At 46.0% G+C, this 26,741-nt stretch overlaps 1 protein-coding gene across 2 annotated transcripts in view; it reads right to left on the reverse strand.

Annotated features, from left to right (window-relative positions):
• ASIC2 (acid sensing ion channel subunit 2) overlaps positions 1-26,741 on the reverse strand; it is a 924,831-nt gene that overhangs the window by 36,685 nt on the left and 861,405 nt on the right. For both annotated transcript variants that reach the window (XM_028521521.2, XM_028521520.2), the window contains exon 3: positions 26,431-26,558. In XM_028521521.2, the coding sequence (XP_028377322.1) occupies positions 26,431-26,558 (128 nt within the window). The remainder of the gene's footprint in view (positions 1-26,430; positions 26,559-26,741) is intronic.

The raw sequence follows: 26,741 nt of genomic DNA on the forward strand, positions 1-26,741 counted from the left end.
TCACATCCGTCCAGGGAGGCCTGAGATGGTGCTCTGACAGCTCACCAGGCCCAGGACGAAGAAGGGAGGTCTCCCTGTGATCACAAAGTGACCACAGGCCCTCGGAGGGGCCCTGCCCGTCCTGCACTCCCAGCTGCACCCTGTGGAGCAGAATCCCTTCCTGCTCTTTGGCAGCACATTTCTGCTAAGAAACCTCAAGCCCCGGGCTTTCGTTGTCTCATTTTATATTCAGAACACCCTTTTCTTTCTGTTTAGGAAATTCCTCAGTGAAATTGAATCCCCCATGGCACAATGTCAGGCTTTTTGCCCTTGGCCTCGCTTCATGGGAGTCAGAAGAAAAGGGGCTAATCCTTTGTCTCTCTCCATCTTGCCTCCTTTATGATAAATGGTGGAATCAATTGAATAGCAGGACTGGATCACCAGGTGCAGTGGTGTTCAGCCGACACTCTGTGTCAGAATCCCCTGTGGGTGCCTGCAGATGCCTTGGGCTCACCTGAGATTAGGTGTTCTGGCATAGGGACACCCTGTAGCAATATTTTTCAAATGCTCCCTAGAATATCCTAATCCTATAGGTAGGTTGAGATCCATTAATCTAGACCAACCTACTTGACAGATGGGAAAACTGAGGTCCACACAAGCCAGGTGATTTGCCCAGGATCATGCAGTTGGCTGCAGAGGTGGGACTAGGCTTCCGGTCTCTGGGTCATCCCTCAATTCCTCATTGGAAGCTGTAACCACCTGCCCCACTGAGCCTTTACTGTCAGCCACAGACTCCACAGGCACATGGCTATGTGTGTGTGAGATTCACTATCTCTTGAAAAATCCACGCAGAAAGTAATAGTAGAGCTTAGAGGGAGATGAAGTCAAAAAGGCCTCAAGTTAAACACAGACACGATTGATGCTGTTTGCCTGATTAGCACTCCTGACCGCTTGGGGTAGGGTATCTAACCTCTTCTGAGCTCCCAGATGGGATTCAGCCTCTTGGAGAAATGGACACATCACCAGGGCTCAGAGACCTATTTCCCAGCCCTCAAGCCATGTTAGGGTCTATCTGTAGACACTCTCCAAATGCCTTGTGCCCTCCATCAGAGAGCCTGACCTCTCCATGGTCACATGCTGGCTGTTTAGGGCTGGGGGGCTTGGGTTGCTCTGTAAAGTTTGTGGTCCAGGAAATGACTCATCAGAAATTGATGCAGTTTCCATCAGAGATTTCCCTGAGGAAGAAATTAATGGGAAGAATTGGCTATTAAATGATGGAGAAATGAAATACCCCATTGAGCTGGTGTCATCAAGCCCATGAGCTGCTGGCCCTGGAAGGAGCTGAGGGGAATATCAGCACTTCTCTAGCTGCCCAGGATTTCCTTCTGAAGCCGGAGAGCATCCCCAGTGCTGCTGACCGTCTGCTGAGAGGCCCCGACCACAGTGACCGCAGTCTGGCTGGATTTGGAACTTGCCTGTTCACTCACCTCCACCACATCAACAGGCTCAGCGTGAACGTGTGTGCTGGTGCGTGTGTTTAAGGAGGTGGAAGGGAGTGGGGGCATGGTCCACTCCCCTTGGGAGGAGCTAAATTAGGGATGTCAGCAGCACCCTTAAGTGGGTCTTCTGGTCCTTCTTACTATTCCAGAGTTTTCCAACTTTGGGGTGTGTCTGCATTACTGGGAGCCTTGTTAGAAAGGCAGGTTCCTGGGCTCCGCTTTCAGGGAGTCTGATGTAGTAGGTGTGTGTTGGGCCTCAGAATGTGCATTTAACCTGCTTCCTATCTGCTTCTGACATACGCTGAGGTTAAAGAAGGATCAGTTTTGGAAAACTTCATACTCAATATTGAGATGACAGGGAGGAATTTGGACCCTGATATCTCAACTATGAATTAAGAGGAAGAACTAGATGACCTTGAGCACCTTTCCAGCTCCATGCACCTGTGTCCCTACCTGCCCATGGAGGTGCGTGTGAACATGGCCGCTGGAGGCCTGGATGGAAGAAGCATGAAAGCTTAAAATATAGCCCCATGTGTGTTCCTGGCAGGGCTGGCTGCGTTGTAACCACTGACTACCACACCTCAGAGTCTTCTAAGGTTTTGCTGGAGGAATGCAACAGCTTTCTGGAACAACCCTCTGGACAGCGGAAGGATGATCATTTTCAAGCAGTGGGGTCCAGTGGTGCTTGGCTGAACTGCATGGAATAGCCCCAGCATGTGTGCCTCGCCGCCAGGGCTGACTCGGGGCTAGGGGTCCTGGAGGGGCTGTGGCTGCAATCCTTGGCATGGTTAAGTAGCCCAGTCATGCAGACTTGGGGGCTCAGCTCCGGCAGCCGTGTGAGTCAGCATGGTCTTTCCTGGAGATGGAGGTGGGGGCACGGGACAGCCAGAGGCTGTACCCACCCAGATTTGGAAGGAAGAAGCCGTGCTTTGCTTCATACACTCTGAGTTTTCCAATAAAATTAGGCATACCTCGCGTATATAAATTGATACGAGCCTATTTTAAAGGAGCTACATAAAGTTTATTGGCATATTAAAGCGTTTTGAGAAGCTACTCTGGGATACCTTCTGTAGAGCCATGGACGCCTCTTGTACTGTGAATGATAATTAATAGGAAATTGATTTTTGACCAGCAAATTATATGTCATCAAAATTTTACAAAGGATTTTCATACTCATGAGCTTATTTATTCTCATAACAACCCCTGGGAGGGAAGCAAGGCGGGCCTGCCACCCGGGCACAGAGAGGCCGGAGGCTGGCACAGCTCTAGGTGGCAGACCTGAAGCCCGTACGCCGGCCTCCTTTCTGGAGCATGGAGGTGTGGCAGCCTGGAAAGAGCTGGGAGAGTTTCTCTTTAAGTTATTAATTTGAGAGGGGCGGGGGAGGAAGAGAGACAGGCAGACATCAGTTTGTTGTTCCACTTATTTATGCATACCTTGGTTGATTCTTATATGTGCCCCAAATGGGGATCGAACCTGCAACCTTGGCGCATAGGGATGATTCGCTAACCAACTGAGCCACCCAGCCAGGAAAAGCTGGGAGAATTGTTAAATAAGAATATATTTCTGTGTGTGTGTGTGTGTGTGTGTTTAGCAAGCAAGCATACCTGTTGTGCTTTTAGAGTGATTGAAAATATCTTTATTTGACTTACCCACATGAAGTATTTATATCTGCTCTTTTCCTTCCTGAGAAGTAGAAAACATCTTTTTGATGCTTGCTATAGCTTCTCTTTGACATAACCCAGTCCGTGATAAAGTTTTATTGCTGGCAGGCCCTGTTTTTTCTCATCTGTGGCTGTCAGCTGTCTGGTAACCATCTATTTTCCTTCGGTCCTCCACTCTTCTTTCTTTTTTACATGAAAATCTTTGGGAAAATACCCCTGGCACTGCATTTTTCAAGAGCCTTACAAATGCTAATTACCTTGATCCCAGGAATCACATTCTTCTAAAAACTAGACTGAGGAGAGAATTAAAATTAGCCTAAAAAAGTGATTTTAAAGTTCTGGGCACAAAGATGTTCAGCAGAGTGTTAGTTAAATAGCAAAAACAGATAGAGCAATTCAAGTGTTGGACAACAGAGGGTGGATGGGTAAATTACGGTGTGTCCATTTGACAGAACTGTGATGCAGCCGTGAAGATGATGGATATGGAGTGTATGTGAGGACAAGGAGAACATGCTTCCAACAGAATGTTAAGTGAGGGCGCACACCTGCTTATACTGCATAGCAATGGCTTTCAACCTTTTTCATCTCATGGTACTACCACTATTCCCAACTACTAAACTTTTGTGGCACACCAAAAAACATAAAAAATAGGTATAACGTTGATTCATTCACACTGATGTTTATTGTTGTGTTGGCTGTTGCCATTTTTTTTTTAAACAATCGAAGGAAAAAGAGGACAGTGCCCCTGACTGAATGGTCAGGTATTGCATGTTTATGCAGCACATGAATTGAAAATCGTCGCTGTATAAATATGGCTCTCAAACGAACAACAGCCACCACAACAACCAAACCCACAAACCTACAGGTGGGAAAAGAGATCTGAAAAAATTTTCCAAAGTATTAAACTCAGGTTGTCTTTCGGTGCTTTAGGGTTCATGCTTTCTATTTCTCTGTCTTTTCTGAGCTCACAACGATGCATGTGTATAACTCCGGAAAGGGAAGGAAGGTCAGTCCTTTTCACGGTACAGTAGGGAGTGGTGAAGAGTGGACTTAGAGAAGGACTTGGGCTTGGTTTGGAGCCTGTCACTTCCGGGATTTGTGGGTAAGTCCCTCAGTGTTAGCTTCTCAGATGGCAAGTGGGGACACATCCTACCTAAGGACATGGCTCTTTGGGGTTAGTTTACTAAAACCAATGGCATGTAGTAAGGGCTCTGTATCTACTGAAAATGAGTGAATTATTACTCAAATGATACCTGGAGGAGGATGGGGGTCACGTCCACTCTCACCACCCAGGTGTTTATTCATTCCTCCATGCATATTTATGAAGTGTCTACCATGTGCCAGAAATAGCGGCAAGGACATGGTTTCTGTATCATTAGCATCAGCCTCACTCAACCTAACAAGCTAAGGAGAGAACACAGCATGGGAGAAAGATCAGGCTATGCAACTCAAAGAATAAAAAGTGGAGTAAAATGAAAAAAAATCCTTATATATCCAATTTTTAAAGTGTTTATTTCATTTAACCTTCACAACAGCCCTTTGAAGTGGGAATGCTTTTCATTCTGACTTGACAGAAGAGGCACGAGAGATTTGAGCTTGGGAGATTTAAGGCCCTTGTTGGGGATGCCGCGGTGGCGAGGGCGAGCTGGGATTCCATCAACGGCAGTGGGGACGCTAAAGCACACACCGAGTCCCCTCCCCCACTGCAGCTGAAGGGCTCTCTCCTTCCAGGTCCTTCCCCACCACACAGGATGCCTGGGTCATCCTTCCAGTCAGGATTTCCTCTGGGCACCCAGTGCACCCGCATCCTGCCAGTCTTTTCTCCCTTTCTCTGAAAGGCGGTGGAGTTATGGCTCTGGGGCAGTAAAGAACTTCTGGAGTCGGGGCCTTATTAGTGAGCCAGGAGGGTTAGAAAGACAACTCAGAGCACATTCGGGTGGCACCTGGGGGAAGAAGGCCTGTCTTTGACAATGTGCAATGGCAGGTATGGAGTGTAGATACTCACCCTGCTTATGAGTGGCGAGTTTCTGGGCCCCTGAGTGGTAAAAGACTTATTCAGTAGGTGTTTTGTAGGACTTCTGGGGCACCCAGCCTGGTGCTGGGCTTGGCTGGTGGGTGAAGGATGTCCTCATGGCCATGTGAAGAGCCAGACATATGTTAAAGATTTTAGGCTAAAAATGTAGTGCCATAGAACCAGGATTAGAAAAAGGGAAACTGGGCAGGGCCTTTCTTTTCTATCAAATCTAATCCCTTCATTCAACAGATGAGCAAACTGAAGGCTCAGAGAGGGAAAGTAACCTTCCTAAGGTCACACAGCAATGTTAATCTGCTGTTTGTTAAGGATGTAGTAAATCAGGACAGGCTTTTGGAGGTGGTGATCTGTCTGCTCGTCAGGAAACCATGACTTAGAGTGTTGAAGCACAATCATTCACTGAACAAACATTTGCTGGTCCCCGTGGTGGGCATCAGATATATACAGGTGAAGGGTATGGAAGGTGCTCCCAGTATAGTGGAGGGACAGAAATGCAAAGAGATGGGAGAGTATAGGGTGGTAAGTGCTCCATGGCAACAGGTGGGAGCCTAGGGGCTTTTGGAAGGAAGCCTGGGGTTGTAAAATGATGAATGAGTTACCAAGCAGGTCTGGAGGAAGGGCATGACAGATGGTGGGAATAGCATCAGCAAAAGTCCATGATCTTCAGTGAGCGAGCATGGCTCTTGGGGGGACTGACAAGTAGTTGATGTTGGCAGAAATACAGAGTTCTTGGGGGCAAATGATGGGGCCAAATCATGGGACCTTAGGCCTTGGCCAAGGGATGGAAAATGGGAGCCTGCTGTCAAGTAAGCATTAGACTCTAGGACCGAAGAGAGCTTCTGGATATGAATAACTCCCATGCACATGCGCTTTTAACTCCAAAGCGCTAAGAGCCACAAAGAAGAGACCCCCCTTCTGGCTGTGGGCATTGAGGAGGTCTCCTGAAGAAGGTGGCTGTTGAGGGGAGCACAGAAAGAAGTGTTGGATTTGTATGTGAGGAGCCAGAGGAGAGGGAATTCTGAGAAATAAATAGAGCAGAGAAAGCTTCAGAGTTGGGAATTTGTAGGACCCAGTGAGTGGCTCTATTCGACAACACTGTATGAAGTGTGGACCCTGATCATTGAACTTGGGCATCATGAAGCCATACTTTAGACAACAGAGAGCCCTGAGAGTGCCTGAGTGAGGGTAGGGCAGGCTCAGGATGGCCTTGAAGTCTGACTTTCCAGAGTGCTTTGGGGTGGTGGCGGGGGAAGGCTCAAATATACCCAGAACTCCCGGTAGGCAGAGAGCGGCAGAAACACTGATAAGCTTAAAAAGAGGAGAAATGAACTCTCAGGCTTAACGGTTAGTGAGGGGATTGAGGACCAGAGCAAGACCAAATAATACTCTCGAAAGCTACTTCTAGCCCTGGCTCTTGAAGAGTCACTTCTTTAATGCCTCATCCAGTAGCTGTTTCTGAGAATCTGGCAGCCCCTGCAAGCAGCCTAGGCCCAAAGCAAGGGGAGGATGCATTAGGGGCATTTGTGGCATGGTGCCAGGGAGGCAGAAAGCCCCTGAGGGGCCCTGCCTCTGACCCTTGCCAGCTCAGATGACCCAGAGAGCACAGGGACAGGGTCAAGCCTTGCTAAGTCAGATCCCTCTGTGGGCAGCTGTGGCTTCTGGGTGACTGAACTTGGGAGAGAAGAGAGTAACCCAGAGGGATGCAGGTCAAGGGTGAACAACCTGTCCGGTTTTAGCACTGAAAGTCCCATCCCCCAAAAGACTTCTTTGTCTTGAGCAAACCAGGATGGACAGTCACCCTACATGCAGCCCCTAGAAGCTACAGAAAATGATTGGGAATTTGAGTCACTGCGGCCCCCCATCAAGCCCTAAGTTGTTGAGTTTATCAACACACGGTTATTAAATCCTCTCTAATTACCCTTTTCTATCTATAGCATCCATACTGAGGTCACCTTTCTCCTTCCTAGTATTGATACCTTGTGTTTTTTCTTTTTCTGATCATTCTAGCTAGAGATTTATCAATATTATTAATCTTCTAAAAATCCTTTAGCTTCATTGTTTTTCTCTATTTTTATATTTCATTGATTTCTATTCTGATCTTATTTCCTTTCTTGTGCTTACTTTTGGTTTAATTTGCTCTTCTTTTTCTAGTTTCCTAATGTGGAAGCTGAGGTCATTGATTTGAAACTTTCTTATTTTTTAAAGACAGGTGTTTAATTCTATAAACATCCTTGTTAGTACTGCTCTTGCAGCATCTCCAGATTTTCATTTTTGTTCGGCTCAAAATACTCTCCAGTTTATCTTTTGATTTCTTCTTTCACTGATGGATTATTTAGAAGCATGTTATTTAATTTCTAAATATTTGAGGATTTTTCAGATATCTTTCTGTGATTGATTTCTAATTTAATTCCATTATGATTGGAGAACACACTTTGTATGACTTGAACCCTTTTAACTTTATTGAAATTTGTTTTGTGGCCCAGAATATAGTCCATTTTGGCCCATGTCCTTTGCATACTTGAAGAGAATGTGTATTTTGTGATTGCTGCAGTGAGTGTAGATGTTAGATGTTCCTTAGGTTGACCTGGTTGAGAGTGTGGTTCAAGTCTTCTACACCCTTGCTGGTTTTCTGTCTACTCATCCCAACAATTATTGAGAAAGAGGGTTGAAATCCCCGATTATAATGGTGGATTTGTGTATTTTTCTTTGCAGTTCTATGAGTTTTTGCTTTATATATTTGTGAAGCTTTGCTATCAGGTGCATAAATGTTTAGGATTGTCACGTCTTCTTGATGAATTCACCCTTTCATTGTTATGTAATGACCTTCTTTATCCATGGCAATATTATTGGCTCTGAAACCAACTTTGTCTGATGTGAGTATAGCCATTCCAACGTTCTTTTGGTGAGTGCAAGGATGATATATATATATATATATATATATATATCTTCATCCTTTTCTTTTAGCTATTTGTATCTTTATATTTAAAATACATGTTCTTGGTAATCATAGTGCTGGGACTTGCTTTTTTGTTCAGTCTGACAACCTGCCCTTAAACTGTCACACAGAAGCCGTTTTCATGTAATGTGATTATTGATGTGTTAAGTTATTATATGTGAAAAGTTAAGCCTGTCATCCTGCTGTATGTGGTCTACTGGGTCCACTTGTTCTCTGTTCCCCTTCCCCTCGTTTTCTGCCTTCTGTTAGAGCAACTGAATTTTTTGTGATTCCACTTATATTTTTCATTGGATTATTAGCTATAACTTTATTTTTCATATTTTAGTGGTTTCCATCGGGTATATCGTGTACCTCTTTAACTTACCACTGGCTACCTTCAAGTGATACTACTAAACTTCATGTATAGTATAAGAATCTTACAATAGCGTTTTCCCATTTCTCAGAACTCTCTTGGCCTTTAAGCTATTGCTGGCATTCATTTTACTTATGTTATATATTGTACATATGCTACCTTTGTTATACATGTTATAATGTACATACGTTATAAACTTCCCAATACATAGGTTATAAACTTCATAGTACATTATTGTTATTTAAGCAGCCAGTTTTCTTTTGAATAAATTTTAAGAAGAAGAATATCATATAGTTATCAGTGTGGTGACCATTTGTGGTGCTCTTCATTCCTTTTATGCAGATCCCCATCCCCATGTGGTGTCATTTTCCTTTTTGCCCAAAGGACTATCTTTAATGTTGCTTGGAATACAGAGCTGCTGGTGATGGATGTGCTGGGGTAAGAGTCTGCTGTATCTTCCGTCTTTATATGTCTGAAAAAGCCTTACTGTTGCTTTATTTTTGGAAGGTGTTTTCACTGGGCACACAATTCCAGATTGAGATTTTTTTCTTCTTTCAGTACCTGAGAGATGTTGCTTCTGTCCTCTCACTGGCACTGTTTCTGATGACAAATCCACTGCCATCCTTATCTTTGTTTCTCTGCAGGCAATGAGTTATTTTTCTCTGGATGCTTTTAAGATTTTCTCTTGTTACCAATATCGAGCAATTTTAGTATAGTTTTCTTCATGTTTCTTGGGACTGGGGTTTGTTGAGCTTTTCAGATCTGTGGATTTACAGTTTTCATAAAATTGGGAAAAGATTTAGCCATCATTTCCTCAAACATTTTTTCTGCCCCTCCTTTCTTCAAAAACTCCAAATATTCATGTTATGCCATTTGAAGTTGTCCCACGGGTCATTGATGCTTTTCATTTCAAAAAGTCTTTGTTGTCTCTGTGTTTCATTATTATTTTTTGAAGTAAATGAATCATTTTCTCTGTAATGATTAACTTGCTGTTAATTTCATCCAGCATATTTTGCATTTTGGACATTGTCATTTTTTTAATCTCTAGAAGCTCAATTTTACATAGCCCATATTCACACTTTGGACACATGGGATTTAGTTATAACCGTTTTAATGTCCTGTTGGCTGTTTCACACATGTCTTAGTTCTGAGTTGGTTTCAATGGGTTGATCATCTTTTCACCATAGGTCATATTTTCCTGCTTTTTTGCATGCCTAGTCCTGTTTGATTGGATGCCAGACATTGTGGACTTTATTATTTGGGTGTCAAATATTTTTGTATTCCTGTAACTTTTCTCAGGTTTTGTTCTGAGACACATTTCAGTTACTTGGACATAGTCTGAGCCTTTTGGGTTTTGTTTTAGGATTTGCTAGGTGGAAGCAGAGAACTTTTAGTCTAGGACTGATTACTTCCCTCTCCTGATGAAGACCCTTATGGAGACCTTCCCCACTGTCCTATGAACTATGAGGGCTTCCAGGTTGGCTGGTAGGAATAGGTACTCTTCCCAGCTCTGTGTGAGTGCTGGGCACTGTCCCTACACATCCTCTCAGGTGGGTCTTTCCCTGGCCTTCGGTTGTTTTCTCACATGCATGCCCCAACCAGGAACCTGAATTCTGAGGGTGAGGTCCACCCTCTAGATCTTTGGAGTTCTCTCTCCAAAGAGCAAAGGGCAGCCGTTTCCTCCTTGATATTCTGTCTTGTGAACTCTAGCTGCCTTGGGCTTCCTGGACTCTCAGCTTCATGTCCTCAACTCAGGGAGTCCATGGGGCTCTGCCTGGATTTCCCTCCATGCACTGTGGCCTGGAAACTCTGTGCAGGATATAAGCTGGAACATTCATAGTGCTCACTGCTTTTGGTTGGCATCTCTTTAGGATCACTGTTCTTTGTTATCTAATGTTCAGAACTCTTGAAAACTACTGTTTCATATATATATACATACACACACACACATATATATATATAAATTTCATATATATATAAACTCCTAACCTGAGGGTATTTTTTTAAAGTTGATTTTACAGAAAGTGTGAGGGTGGGGGGAGAGATTGAGAGAGAGAGAGAGAGAAAGAAAGAGAGAAACATCGATTGGTTCCTCCCATATATGGCCCAACCAGGGATCAAACTCACAACCTAGGTATGTGCTCTGACTGGGAACTGAACTGAACCCACAATGCTCTAACCAACTGAGCCATACAACCAGGCCTATTTAATATATTTTTGTCTTTTTTTTTGTAGTTTTGTGTGATAGGATAAACCCACTCTGTTACTATATCTTGGCTAGAAGCAGGAGTCGAAGCCTCTACTACAAGCACCAGCCAAGCCCTGTCCACACCAGGCTTACTTTATTATTATTATTATTATTATTTTTCTCTTAGATTTTATTTATTTTTAGAGAGAGGGGAAGGGAGGGAAAAAGAGAGGGAGAGAACATCAATGTATGGTTGCCTCTTATGCATCACCTACTGGGGACCTGACCCTGCAACCTAGGCAGGTGCCCTGATGGGAACCGAACCAGTGACTTTCTGGATTGCAGGCCTGTGCTTGATCCACTGAGCTACACCAGCCAGGGCCACACCAGGCTCACTTTAATACCAGGAGCTGAATGCTCTTCCCAGATGAAGAGCAGATTTGAATCAGGTGTGCCTGGCTCTACCCTGTGTCATTGCCTCTCCATCCAGAAAAGAGTGACACAGCTACTTCACAAATGAAGTACTTGCATAGTCACAACCAAATGCTCTGATTCTCTCAAGATCCAAGTGAGATAAACTGGCATTATTAGCCCATATGACAGGTAGAGAGTCTGAGGCCCAAAGAGGTGTAGTGAACTGCCCGTGGCTGCATGAGAGAGTGAATGGCAGAGCTGGGGCTATAACCAGGGCTTCTGTCCTCCGCTCCTGGGCTGTATTTGCTGCTTCCTCTCTCCCTCATAGCAAAGCAGCAGGCAGGGAGCTCGGCTTTCATTTCTGATCATAATGACAAATGTATTTCTCCATGGGGAAGAGGATGCATAATCCAGTTCCCTGCTAGAAAACATGTGGAAAAGCGGTGCCCTGATGACCGCAGCCAGGTGGGGCCACTGTGCTGTCTAGATGCAGGACACGTCCGGTACAATCCTGTGTTTGTTGACTGTTGCCATGGTGTGTGGACAAAATGGGAGTGTGTTTCCTTAGAAAATTTCCTCTGCAGTTCATTTCTACTAGGACCTATTGAAGAAATGGCTAAGCCTGGGCCATAGCCATAACAACAGCAATGTTTGCTACCCATCAGGAAGTAGGTTGTGATCATTAAGTGGCTTCTTAAAAGCTTGTAAAATGAACTAACATTAATCACACTGGAAGAGAAGTTGGCATCAGAAAGATGTGGAGCTCTGGAATGGATTCCCTTTAATGGAGGGTCTTGTTTCCTTGTGGTCACCAGGAATTCTGCAAATGCAGCTGTCAGAAGGTCCTGGCCTGTTGGGCGGCCTGTGAGTCCAGACAAAGGGTGGGATGGTGGAAAGAACATAGGCTCTGGAAGCTGAAAGATCTGGGTTTGAACTGCGTCTGTCCACTACTGAACCTTAGTATCCTTATCTCTACTATGTGCACAGGGACACCTATCTTGGAGGCTGCAGTGAGGCAGCATGGACTTAGCAGCTCATGCCTTGTGCTCCTGATTACTGCCATCATACGGGAGGTCCCGAGAGTTGAAGAACAAGGAATGACAGAGCGGACCATCATAGCTCTACTCAACGAACCATGATGGAATCTACAACTGGTGTTATAGAGATCTCCTTGTGACAGGAGAAGGTGCTTATGGGAAATGACATTCAGGGACAAAAGGAGAGATAATATCAGAGTTCAAGGAATAAGCTGGATTAGAGATCGCTGTCGAAACTTGCCCCACCCAAAGCCCTACTGAGAGCAGCCACCACAGGCTATAGGCAACCAGAGGTTTTGAGGAGGCAAAGCCTGGTGTAAATGTGTAAGCAGAGTTAGGAAGCCAGCCAGGAAAGAGGATGGAGAGATGCAAAGATATCACTTGTCTCTTAAGGGGAGAAAGAGAGGGAGGGAAGGGAAAGAGAGTAAGAGAGAGAGAGAGAGAGCCATGGAAGAAGCAGAGAGCTCCTCTGTGAGTGTGGCTTCCAGATTCCACCACAAGGTGCGTGGTCTGCCCTCTGCAGGCTTCAGGAACCACAGCCCCTCCCTTGGGTCAGCCTCTGAGGCCATCTGCTCCTTGCAACCCAAGAGCCCTCACTAAGGCAGAAACAAATAAAGAATACAAATAGGCAACTTCAAGGTACCAAAAGCACATATGGGTTATTTTTTTCCTATTTTTCTGTTTTGCCCCCAATTTCTTTTTTTTAACATTGAATTTATTGGGGTCACATTGGTTAATAGAAATATATAGGTTTTGATTCTATAATACATCATCTGTATACTATACTGTGTGTTCACCAACCCAAGTCTAGTCTCATTTCATCATCATTTATTCCTCCTTTACCCTCTTCTGCCTTCCCTCACCCCCCTTTCCCTCTGATAATCACCATACCGTGGTCTGTGTCTATGAGGTTTTTCCCTTAATCCTTTCACTTTTTTCACCCAGTGGTCCTACCCCCACCCCCAGACAGCTGAGAGTCTGTTCTTTGTGTCTGGGAGTCTGTTTCTATTTTGTTTGTGCACCCCTGCATTCATGGCAGCATTATTTGCAACAGCCAAGATTTGGAAGCAGCCCAAGTGTCCATCATTAGATGAATGGCTAAAAAAGTTGTGGTACATCTATACAATGGAATACTACTCTGCCATAAAAAGAGGGAAATTTTACCTTTTGGGACAGCATGGATGGGCCTGGAGAACATTATGCTGAGTGAAATAAGCCAGTCAGAGAAAGATGAGCACTGTATGATTTCACTCCTATGTGGAATCTAATGAACAAAATACTGCCCCCTCAATTTCTTATATTAAGTTATGGTGGCTGCTGAGGGCTCTTTTCGGTGTTCATGCTGGCACTGCTCCTTGTCACGCTCTCCCTCCATCCTGTTTGGAGGCTCCTGTGCCTGTGTGAACATGTCTGGGCCTGACCCTCCCCTTGCCCTAGGCCTTCTAGTAATTTCCGTTTCCCTCTGCTGGGTTGCCCTTCCTTCCCCTGTACCTGCCCATCCCAGGGGAGGCCTCACTCCACGTGCAGGCCCCTCCCCCTCTGCGCTCCTCGCAGCCTGTCCTGCCCCTGGCCGGAGTGAAAGCAGAATATCCCCCGACACCCGCGGGCAGTGTTTTTCAGAGTTTAGCGTCCTGGGCTGCAGTGTGGAGCTCATCCCAATTCCAGGCAGTACCACTTCCTAGCTGGGTATTTTTGGGCAAGTTTCTTAATTTCTCTGTTCCAGTTTTATTTTCTGTGAAATGGTTTCCAGTCGTTTCTACTTAATTAGATTTGAGAGAGGCACACCTGAGGTAATGGCTGTGCTGCTCTGAGAAGTGTTCCGGATGCAGTAAACACCAGCTCTGACTCTTTGAAAGACTTTTCTGCGGAGTGGTGTCTCCTACTCTGCGGTACTCCTCTGAGGGGTGGGAGGGGCTGCGGGCGTCCCCCTCACTGCGGTTCTAAATGCGGCTAAACTCAGGCTCCTCTCCTCCGCCTGCCACCACTAAGCACCAGAGTATGCCCTTTGGGTCATAGACCCCAGTGGTGGGTCTGGGCTTGGCCTCCAGAGCAGCCTGCCCCCTCTGGGGGTCACCCTCCTCCCTGGCTGGCTCCACTCCTGCTGCTGGCTCCCATCAGGCCACTTTGTGGAGGTTTGGGGCGCTCAACTCTTTCACTTCGATTCAGGAAACATTGCTGCAGCTCTATTGCACTTCAAACACTGGGACGGGGGCTGGGGTGCATGGAGGAGGAAGTCTTAGTCTCAGAGACACACAGGCAGCTAGGAGACCTGGGAGGTCGGCACCCAAAGTGGGGCAGGGAGATGGTGTCAGTTGAGAGTGAGGTCTAAAGCTGAGAGTGGGGACACCCGTGAGGCAGCCCCGAGTTGAGGGCACTGAGTTAGGGAAGAGGATTATTCAATTTTTAGGAGCTAAGGAGTGGTTAAGGACGGCTGTGGATCTGTTTCGACCTAGTCAACCTGATCCAGTCGAATTCAGCTGGTCCAACCCAGCGAGCTAACCAAATCCGCCCCACGTGGAGGGAGCCCCGATGCGGTGCGGCAACCATGGTCTTCGGTGATCTTGGGGAACTGCATATTCTGGCCCCAAACCTGGGGGGTGGGCACTTAAAACATTTTCTTTTCAAAAACAGGAAAAAATCTTCACAAAAGTTGCTTTTCCTAAAAGGAAACCTACAGGCCTTTTCCTGTGACCTCTGCAGGAGCTGGGAGCAGGGAGGGGTTTGGGAGAGGACGTCCCTGGGGAAGGTATTTCAGGACTAGCCTGGGCAGGAGGCCGTCCCTGGCGGGAGGGAGCAGGCCCCCCACCTTCACGTGAGCCCGTCTGTTAACCGCGGGGTCCACACCATAAAACATATTTGTAAATACCTGCATTATGCACGCCCTTAAAAATGTGCACAACTAAGACATAAAATACACAAATTCATTCTTGTTACAAATACTTCAATAGCCCAGAAAAATAAAACATCTTGCACACTCAATTCTGTTCCTTTCTTCTGAGAAACTCTCAGAATGGCATGCACGTCTCCAGAAATTTTCTGCGTGCCACTGTGCACACACGTGCATTTATAAATATACAGGTTAGTGTAACGCATTTTGTGCACAAATGGGATTACACTGGATGCATCGTTCTGTAATTTGCTACTTTTAACTTACCAACAGGTCTTGGAAAATTTCCCCAAGGGACCTCCAGGTCTCCCTCACCTGGTTTAACTGTTGCAGGGGGTGGGGGATGCATATGCATTTGCCTTCCTTCATTTAATCATCCCCTGCTGATGAAAATTTAAGTTGTTCCCAAACTTTTGCTCTCACAAGCAGTGCTGCAGAAAAGGTCTAGTCCATGCTTCTTGGGGTACATTTGTAAGTATTTCTTTAGAACAGATTCTGAGAAGTGAAACTGCTAGATCTGAAGGGTATTTTGTGTCCCCGTCCACCTCTCTAGCCTCAAGTCTCCCCCAGTGTCACACTCCCCTCAGCAGCTGTCTCATCTGCCTCTCTGGAGACGGGGGCGCTTCTTTGCTGGGGTCCCGCTCCCCTGGTGGTTGTTCTTTTTGCAGTTCTCTTGGCACTCCCTCCAGACCTTGGTCAAATGCCATCTTCTTGTCCTTTGCCACCCAATTGAGTAAAGATCGAGTTGTAAGGACTCTGAGCGCTATTTCAAAGTATAAAGCAGATAAATCCAGGAGCAATGGCTCTCATTGAAGAGTGATTTTTTTATTCCATAATAAGATCTGTTGTAGGGTTTGGAGCAATCCATTACCTGAAATTAAGCCTGAAATTCATTCATTCATTCATTCGTTCACTCACTGATTTACAGCGTTAGGCTCTGTGCTAATTGTTCTGGACTCCTTGTCTTCAAAGGAGTCCACTGTCATTGCATAGAGCAAGACATGCCAATAACTTGTATTATTAGGTAAATGTATATTAATGGTTGGCTTTTGTTAAATGTTTTAAGTGCTCAAAATAAAAGAAAAAAGAAAAAAGAGAGATCTCAGTAGGTGAGAGACCAAAGATGCCTGGGGATGGCACAGCCCAGCAGACTAGCGCCAAGATTTCCCGGCACAGCAGGTAACTGTCTGGCCATTCACCACAACCGGAACAAATGCGGGGGCCTCTCTATCTCTGGGCAGCAGTTGCTTCCACTCGTGAAGGGGAAGGGGGAGATAGGAAAGAGATGTCTTCATCAGGCCCCACTTCTGGTGCTCTTGCCAGGGGGGTGTGACACTCAGCAGGACTGTTCATATTCATCATTCATTCATTCATTCATTCATTCCTGTTGATATTCCTGAAAGATCAGTTTGTGATTATCTAACCTTCCGAGTTGACAGGCAAAAAGATGAAACAGCTTTCATCCTGCCTATGAAAGTGTCCTCTACAGATATTTTTTTTTGTCTCTTATTTAAAAAAAAAACACATCGGAAGCCAAGGCTACACTGTTCAGAGTTCAGATAGTGAGCTGCTCATGAATCAAAAGATAATGTGTACTGGGTAGCAGTGACCTGACCAAAGGATGTTCTGATTTATTAACTTGTCTCCTGAGTAAGATAAAGTTGGTGAGTGAATGGACATAGTGGGTCTCCTTTCTCCTGCCTGGGTTTGAGGAAATAAGCCATCAATAGATAAGCAACTGGCTTCAGACATCAGAGCCGGCACAGAGAGGGTCCAGGGAAATTTTTCCCTAATGGGTGCTAGTGAGGGTTGGCACCCCCTGTGCCCCACCCTTGGGCCCAGGCTGGGGCTGCCCTTATCAGCAATCAGTACAATTTATGGTTTATCCTTTTTTTTCCCTATGCACTCAGTCAGTAAAGGGACTTTTTTTTTTCAGTTTTTAGTGTTGAAGACTATTTAATTCAGTTACATAATACCTGAAGGCTAAGTAGAGCTTAAATGGACTGTAAATCATTGAAGGTAGCCCTCAGAATTATAAGAATTGTAAGACCTAATATCTTCCCTTAGGCAATTGGCAGTGTACTGCGGGCACATTACATACACACACAGCTCGTAATCTGTGATTGATTGTTTGATTGTCTGCTTCTCCTGCTAGACTGGCAGCTCTGAGAACCAGGTCAGTCCTGTGTTTTCCTGCATAACACAGTGCCCTGCACATAGTAGATGCTCAATAAATAAATGAGTCAGCAGGAAAAATGGTCCAAAAATGGGGCAGGGGGGCTCCAGGCCTGCGTGAGGGGCACTGTGTGGATCAGAGGGGCGGGGGCTGCTGAAAAGCAGTGGGGCATAACCATTGGACAAGGTGACAGCTGGAGCCGGGATGTGGGATCGGGACTTTATTCTCTAGGTTGGGAAAGACATTAATGTGTATATCAAGCAGGGGATGACATGATAAATTAGGCTCTTCTTCTCCCTTTCCAACGTTCATTTATTTATTAATTCCATTTAATATAATGTGTTAAACATCTTCTACTTGCAAATATAAAAAATACCTACATTTTTTATGTTTGAGATGTAAAAAATAGAAATAAGATAGGGTCATATCCTTAAAGAGCTCACAATCTGGTAGGGAAGACAGATAAATAAACAGATGATTATAATGTGTAAATTTTATGCTAGAGATTCACACACTATACTCTACAATGGCTTTCTGGAGGAGGTAACATTTGAGCTGAGTTTCAGAGGACACGTGTGAATTAGATAAGGAATGGGTGGGAAGGGTGTTGTTGGCAAGGAGAGAGAGGAGAGGAGTGTGTAATGCTTGGGAAAAACTGCACACAGTTTAGTACAGCTGGTGCATTGTGTGGGAGGCCAGGGGAGAAGATACAGCTGAAAAGGTGGGCGAGAGAGAGCCAGAGCAGAAAGACCCATGAGGAGACTCCTGGATTTCATCCTGTGGGCGATGGGGGAGGGAGATGCTCAGATCTGTATTTGAGAAAGATCATGCTGATGCAGGGAATGGATTGGAGAGGGGCAAGATGGGCAGCAGGGAAACTAGCAAGACAGCTGCTGTTCTAACCCAGGTGAGGAACCATGAACAACTGAATTAAGTACTGTCTGGTGTGAGGGATAATAAGAGCTGGCACTTACGGAGCACTTACTCTATACCAAGAACTGTTCCACATGAATGCATTAACTTGCTCCGTTCTCTAGCTGTGCACTGAATGAAACTGTCATCAATCCCATTTTACAGATGGGGAGAATGAGGCACAAGGCCACACACACCTGATGAATGCAGATTTGTTCTCAGGCCATTTACAGGGTTGGGGAATCTAGGGAAAGCAGCAATTTTAGGGTGCAGCTGTGGGATCAAAGAAAGAGGATGAGATCTGTTTAGACTGTTCATTTGAGATGCCCATGGGGCTCCAAGAGGAGGCGTTTGACAGCACCTGGATTGCTGGGTCTAGAGCTCAGGACAGAGATCTCGACTGGAGATGGCAATCTGAAAGTCACGGCAAAGGCCAAACTCATTCAAGGACAATGCTGACTGGGTGATGCCAAAAACAGCATCCTAGAGGGCCTGTCATCTAAGGGGTGAACAGAGAAAGAACTGCTTATGAAGGGGACGAAGTAAGAGGAGCAGGCAGAGAGTTGAGAAGACAACCAGACCAGGATGGAGGAGAATGTCACGGGGAGAGCGTGGTCCAGTCCTCACGCTGCTAAGAAACCTGGTGGGACAAAGGCTGAGGCATGAGGAGCATTATTATCAACAGAGATGGGTTTGGGCACAAGATTTCATGGCTGACCTTGACAAAGAAGTTTCAGTGGAGTGCTTGAGGTGGGCTGAGAAGTGAAAGAGAGGTGAGAAAGTAGAGAGTTCGCTCCAAAAAGAACTCTTTGGAGACTCTTTGTTAGAAAGAAAGGAGAGGGAGAGGTTTGGGCAGAGGGGAGGCAGGATGGAGAGATGCTCTCTCCATTTAAGACTTGTGCATGTTTTATACGGATTCATTTTGGGACTCCAGCTCATCCCAGCCAATCAGCAGTTCTCCTCCTTCCTCTAGTCCTTGCCATCACCTCCACCTGGATAAAAACAAGTTCTCATTGTGCAGGAAAAAATGGTGAAAGCCCACCTATTGGTAAAATCATGTGGGGATCTGAAGATATTTCTATTTTAGAGGCTGAGTGGCAACAAGTGATGAAATAGCTAAGCCAGTGGATGCCCTAATGGAGTCTTATTTTCATCTCTTTACGGGGAACAATGGACCCTGTTGTTCATGGAGCAAATGGCCACGCAGCAGGCTCTTCCGCCTTCTGCTGCCTCCTGGTGCTTTCTGGAGCAGAACTGGCTGCTGCTGTATTTCTGAGGCTCCTGCTCTGGCAGTTTGAAAGTTGCTGAAGGCACAGGTAACAAATTCTCTCCCCTGCCTTGAAAAAAACAAACAGGGCAAACCTCCATTTCCAATGGGGCCCATGAAAACACAGATACTAAGGATCATGAACTTGGCTGTGAAATGGACATGGGAGCTGTCTCTTGTGAAAAGCACTGAGGAAGTCATGTTGGGGACCTTGAGGGGAGCTGTCCGCAGCAGGACGATTGGGGGCACCCCTCCCAGTCGTTGGGCCTTTTTATTTGGGGGTGGGGGATACTGTTTCTCATGGGGAACCATGGAGGGATCCCCTCCAAATGTTGGCAATGTGATCAACCTACATCAAGGGCAAAGGCTTGGGCTTCTGCAGGAGCCAACGGAGCTCACACACCTTGCCAACGACCTACCTAGCTGAGGCCAGCAGGTCTCAAGTTTGCCTTCAGGTATAGCCCCAGATAGGCTTGTGAACAGCTACTGGATGCAGGGTGAGATGTGACAATGGGCATTCTCATGGTATTTTGGGTACAGCTCAAGTGAAGAGCCAACACAAAGCCATGTGGTGGAATCAAAATGCTTCTTATACCCAGTGGCTCCAAATTGGGTAGTGATTTCCAACGTTGGCTCCCCAGGGGGTTTCTGGTACCCTCAAACATAAACCCAGGGCTATATTCTTCAGAGAATTTCCCAAACACTGAAGCTGGTGGTCAACCAACAACCTGGGATCTCCTGAGTCACTTTGAGGCCTACCAAGAAGCATGGGCAAGTTGGTAGATTAACTATTTGATGAATACATGGACATAAACATTTATTTATTTTTTAAAAGAGATTTTATTTGTTTATTTTAGAGAGAGGGGAAGGGAGGGAGAAAGAGAGGGAGAGAAACATCAGTGTGTGGTTGCTTCTCATATGCTCCCTTACTGGGGACCTGGCCTGCAACCTAGACTTGTGCCCTGACTGGGAACAGAACCCGCGACTCTTCGGTTTGAAGGCTGGCACTCAATCCACTGAGGCACACCAGCCAAGGCTGGATATAAAAATTTAGAAAACAAGAATCTTTGAGGCCCTTTGAGCAGTGGGTGGGAGATGATAAGACTCTTTTGATATCAAATCACGACTGGGTGTCCCACCAGGAATCAGCAATCACCCTAAATTTGGGACAGAGTCTGACTGGCGATGTCAGCACTGAAGACAGTTTGTCTTATGCTCTTACAACGAGACCATCTCAGATTTGCACTTGCATAAACATTCACTTACTCATGCAATTCTTCCCAAGAATTCCAGAGTTCTGTCCTGGCCCTCTTATCTGTTCCATCTACTCTTTTGTATACATATGGCTTCTGGATCTACAACTCTAGCCTTGACGTCTTTCATAAGCTTTTGGCTTGATTAGGGTCTCTGAGTGTGCAGCCAGAAATAGTAAGATATCATCATCTATCACAGGCCGGATTAACATCCTCAGGCAGGAGGGCCCTTAGGGCAGATTCTAATGGGAGTTTTGGCAGGGGTGGGGTGGGGGGCAGGGAGAGCATTAGAGCCCAGCATTTGTGAGCTATTTGAGCACAGAGTGCAGACTGGAGTGTTAGAGTGCCTTTATTCTTTCAGCAATGCACATTTGCTGAGCTCATATATAAGCAAGACACTGGGAATATACTTGTATATACGATCAGAAAGATACAACCGTTTCTCTCAGGGAGCTGTCAGTCTATGGTGAGACAAGGCTGATGGAGGCCAAAGAAGATAGTTCCAAGAGGCGGGTGTAAGAAGCAGTGATGCACAAGACAAAGCAAATCCCCTAAGGAGAGTTTGTATCTCTTTAGGAATGTGACAAAATTGCCAAAAACTCTGGTCCATCCTGCGAGCACCCCAAGGTTGCAAACAGGTCTTGCTCACCTTTATTTTCCCAGCACAGTAGATGCCCAGAATATTTGCTGGAGGAATACATGAATGTACAACGTGTTGTGTGGAGCAACTAGCTGCTCCTTGGGGAGTGGCAGGAGAGGGAATGGGAAGGTCTTCTTAGAGGCCATGCTCTCTGTGCAGTATTTGGAAACAGGAAGAGGCCTTTGCCAGGTAGGTAAGACAAGGAAGGGGTTCTGTGCAAAAGGAAAAGTGGGTGCAAATGCACGAAGGCAGGCATCCAAGTGAGTGCTGTACTGGGTGGATGGTTCTCCATATTGGAATGTAGGGTACAGGTTGGCCAGCCACATGCAGATAAGGCTGGAGAGGGGGAGGGGCAGGTGGAATAAGGACCTCAGAAGACATTCTAAAGGGCTGGGATTTTGCAAGTTACTGGAAGCCTGGGGATTTAAGGGTTTGGCTCAGGGAAGCTATGTGACCACTCTGTGTGGGGGCTCAGAAAGGGGCACTAACAAGGAGTATGCTCAGAGCTCCTCTTCTAAAATTAGGGCTGCTATTTACTCCAGCTCCTACAGAGCAGGGAGTGGGTGCAAAGTGCAAAAGTGCTGTCAACCAAACTTCCAGGTGGTAGCTGTGAGCTTGAATGACACAGGCAAGGACTCCCAGGCTGTTAATGCTGGAGGCCCTTTGAAGTCATTTAACCCATGCTATGCATGGGAAACCCGAGGCCCAGGGAGAAAAGCAACCTGTCCAAGGTCTCATGGCACAGCCAGGACTAGAGTCCAGGCCTGTGGGCTCCTAGGCTGGTTTTCTCTTTGCAGATAGATCTGGCTCAAAGTGGAGCCCTGCTGCCCTCCTGGCTATGTGACCTGAAGCAAGTTACTTAACTATGTAGTTTTGTCTTCAGGACTGTGAAGGGAACAATATCTTTCTTTTGGGGTTGTTGTGGGGCCTAAACGAGATAATGCAGCTTAATGCCTGGCAGGTGCATTATCTGCATTATCACTGTGCTCAGTGAGCAGTAATGTTTTATCTAAGCCTCTGGGCTCTGCTTCTGCTCCTGGCACAATATCCCATGTCTGTCTCTGGTGGTGGTGGCCCTGGGGTCATGCAGGGGCTCAGTAGCAGCTGAGCCACCAGGGGGCCATTTCTCAGGTTGTCCACATAGGCAGGGGCATACCTTGGCTTAATTGGGGTTAGGGAAAATACTTACTTAAAAAAGCAATTTGGTCTTCATTACAAAATAAAATGAAGACATGCTGAAAGAGATGCATATGTACTTGGGCATGGGTGGGATGCTTTTTACCATGAGAAAGGACTTTTTCATTTACATCGAGATTCACAGCAGGATTCCCTGATTCCCTGAGCTCCTCTTAGAGCTCTCATTCAGGAGTCAGTTTCGCTTGAGTGATTAACACGGACTTTCCAGGGAAGAGCCCTCAGCTCCCCACAGTCTTGTCACCCTTCCTGGCCTTCAAGACTCCCTTGAGCTTTGACCCCAAGTAGCAGAATCCTGAAAGCGGAACAATGTAGACTCCGTAGGCTGTAAGCCACTCCAGAGTTTCGTGGTGTGCCACCAAGAAAGGAAAACCACTGCTAATCGTAACTGTGAGATGCAGTTCATTGGGGAACAAATCCTGATTTCAGAAAGGTTACAATGTGAAAGGAAAACAGGCATCTTAGAATCAAAGAGAGCAGTGTCTGAGGACCAGGTCCGCTGGGCAGGATAGGTCAGTACTGATGGCAGGATGGAAATGCAAATGGGGGGCCGATCCCCAAAGGACACTTGGCCTCACAGTATTTATTGACCATATTTTTCTCGTGAGCACAGATATGGGCTCTGTTTTGTTTACCAATGTGTGCCCATCACTTCACTCAGAGTAGGTATTCAACAAACATTTACTGAATGAGAAAAGCAAAACAAAGCCACATTTATAAAACATGAGGAAAAACCCAGAAAAGAAAATAAATCATTCATAATCCCCACACTGTGCATATTTTGGCTTATTTCCTTCAAATCCTATGAATATGCTCTTTTATATACATGTAAACATAACACATTATCAGATTTAGCTCCGGGATCTGTTTTTGTATTTCTCTATTAATATGAATGAAATGATAAAATGAGATGATGCGGAAATGCTTTGAAGACTGTAAAATGTTGAACCAAATCTCTTATTATTAGTTATAATTATCACGGCAATACGGGTATGAATGAGGCTGATTTTCTGCGAATATACATCGAAGCAAACAGTGAATTTGCCCTCTGGAGCTGGGACTATGTTCTGCTCCTCCTCACGGTGGGGAGTCCCTCTGTTTCCTATGAGGAGGAGAAAGAGACTGAAGGACTCTTAGAAGTCATCAGCTCCAACTTCCCACTCAGCCTAGAAATTTCTTCAGTGTCACTAATGGAGGGTAAGTGGGGGCAGGGGAGAAATGAGCACATCTTTCAGGCCGATGATGACAAACAGCAACCTGCAAAGAGCTTCCTTCTTTCCAGCCCTCACTAGCAGCCTGAAGAAGGTTTCAGGGAATGCAGCTCCCCTCCCCTGCGCACTAACAGCACTGAGGACAGTCAGCACAAGCTAAGTCACTTGAGACAGGCGTGGCACTCACAGTAAACAAACCACAGCATAAGATTCGCTCTGGACAATTCATCAAAAATTCACCTTTAGAGAGTCAAAGAATTCATGTTCACAGCCTGTGATTAGTCTAATCCATGCCTGGGTCTTTGAAGGGAGGAAGGTTTACTCACACAACACACAAAGGAAGGGCTGACAAGGTTCTCTCCTTGACCAAACTCTAGCCAGGCCCTTCAGGGCCCTCTTCTCAGCTAAGCCTCAGTATTGGTCTATACAGACCTGAAGGACTAACAAAGTTTCTCTCTCTCCCTTTCTTTCTCTCTCTCTCTGTTTCTCTCTCTCTTTCCTTCTTTTTGTAATCTATTGATGAGAGAGAGACAGACAGACAGAGAGACAGAGAGAGAAACATTGATCTGTTGTTTCACTTATTTATGCACTCATTGGGTGATTCTTGTATGTGCCCTGACCGTGGTTTGATTCTGCAACCATGATGTTTTGGGATGATGCTCTAACCAGTCGAGCTGCCTGGCTACGACACTAACAGTTTCCAACAGCTCAAAGCTATATTCCCTAGGATGACCCTAGATGCCCTCTTCCTCTCTTCCTCCCTTACAGGGTCCCTGTCTGAGAAAACTCAAAGCTGCCAAAAGAATTTACTATTTGTTCCTGCCAACACCTGAAGGTAGGACCACGGTCTCCCTGTCTTCATGGGAGGGTTGGTGTATAATGTGGATAAGCATCAGTTGGAAACTCAGATGGCCTTCATGGGGACCAGCCTCTCCTTCCCACTCGTTGCAATTTTTCACTTCCTGGACTCTGCTCAAGTCCCTCCTGTTCCCACTCCCCGCCCCACCCCGACTTTTCCTTTAAACCACCCAGTCACTTCTGTACAAATTGAAGCTGAGTGCAGTTCATGCTGAACCTTCTTTGCAATGAGTACATTACTGATTAAAATCTGCCCTGGCTGCTGTACCCGTGTCTGCCTTTGTTTATCTTTGACAGAACTTGAAGGCTGGCTCTCGCAACTAGGCTAATGGCTTAGGCTCCAGTTCCTTCATCTGCACGCCTTGGCTTGTTGCATTCTTACTTGATACATTTTTTTTTCAGTTGCAGTTGACATTCAATATTACATTAGTTTTGAGTGTATAGCATAGTGGTCAGACATTTATATACCTTACAAAGTGATCCCCCCAATAAGCTGAATACCCACCTGGAACCCATACATAATTATTACAAGATTATTGACTACTCTCTATGCTGTAATTTATAGCCCTGAGACTATTTTATTTTGCTCAAACCTTCAGCCCTGAACTTGGCTCCCTGCTGTCTTGTTCACGTTCTCCTTCTTTGTCCTTAAGGATAGGTTTTCTGGGTGCACAGCTGGGTTCCCACTTTGCATACCCCTGCACACTTCATTTCTGCTCGTGCCACCTGTCTTAGCCCCTGGGGCCTGCAAGGCCAGCCCAGTCTCCTCTGCCCCTGCCCCAAAGCTGCCATCCCACCCCCTACATGCTGCAGTAGAGGCTGACCTTGGCCTTTAGCAACTGCCCAGGCATTAACTCAGTGCCTGAGGCCTATACCATCAATTTCTCCCCAAAGATTAAATAATATAGCTCACTTACTATTTAAACCCAGATTCTAATACAGAATATTATCATTTTATAAAATGTTTAAAGGGCTCTGATCAGTACTAAATGAAAGATGACATTTGAGTTAAACTTGAAGAACAAGCTGAACTTGTGCGTTACATGTGTACCTCTCTGCAGATCACTCCTGCGCTGTGCTCCCTGATTCTCCCTTTCAGGTGCTGGTGCCTCCGACCACTCACGTCCCCCACTCTTTGCCCCAGGCCTCCCAGGGTGAATTGTCTTGTAGGATCTGGGTTAGGACTTCCTCAGAGACACAGCCTAGCCAGCTTTCCTTCTAGGCAAACTGGGGATGAGAGTAGAAATTGTCCCTGTGTCCTTCCACAGTCCTGCTTTGGCACTTCCTCTCTATAGGAGAGTGTGCGAACATCTGCCTTTTAAGATGTCAGGCTATGCCAGTCCTCACTCCACTGACATGCAGAGTTGACACAGCAGCCCTGCCGGGCTGGGAGGGTCCCTTCCCCGGCACTAGATCAGAGAGAGCAGGCAGGACCCATGCAAGAGGCTTCCTTCCACTGAAGCTCCATTACGAGCCTTGGCGCCCCCATTCCTTTGCCTTTGCGTAGGCAGCTTTGAATTATAGCAACGCAAGTGACGCAACATATCAAATCCTGGTTAGCAGTTTCCCATAGCATCCACTGTTCCACCTACCGTTCTCCCAAATATTTTTCCCAGAATGTTCTAGTTAAAGAAAACAAAACCAAAAACAACCAATTCAGTGAGAAAGAAAATAAGCGGGGCTTCCTTCACACCCAATTCTGGGAACCAACACACGGTACTGGAGGATTGGGGCACGAAGGTTAGCCGACATCTTCTCCACTTTCAGAGTGAGTCCCTTAACTGAGCCCAGCCACGCTCCAGCCTTTGGGGTGACTCAGAACCTCCCAGAAGTGGGAATCCCATTTCTCCTTCTCATACCTCTGCAGGCAGCCGGGATAGGCCGAGGACCACTGACAGAGCCCAGGAACTTACCCTCTGCTCCTGTGTGGCCACGAAAGTCTGGAACCCAGGAGCCACCCCAAAGCCCAGCTCTTGGATGAAAGGTGGCTCAGACTGACTGTGGATCTGAACTTTCACTCCTGCTTCAAACGTTGTTTCCTCTGAAAGAACAAAGGTGGACAGAACCATGGGTCAGAGACGACAGATGCTATGGAGTCCTGGGACTGAAAAGCTCAGGGGGATATAGAGAGGCCATGTCGTAGGCAGAATAAACGCCCTCAAAGTCGTCTACCTCCTTACACCTGGAAACTGTTAACATGTTACCTTTCATGGCAAAGGGACAT

This window comes from Phyllostomus discolor, chromosome 8 (genome assembly GCF_004126475.2).
Source record: "Phyllostomus discolor isolate MPI-MPIP mPhyDis1 chromosome 8, mPhyDis1.pri.v3, whole genome shotgun sequence".
In the NCBI taxonomy this organism is placed as follows: Eukaryota; Metazoa; Chordata; class Mammalia; order Chiroptera; family Phyllostomidae; genus Phyllostomus; species Phyllostomus discolor.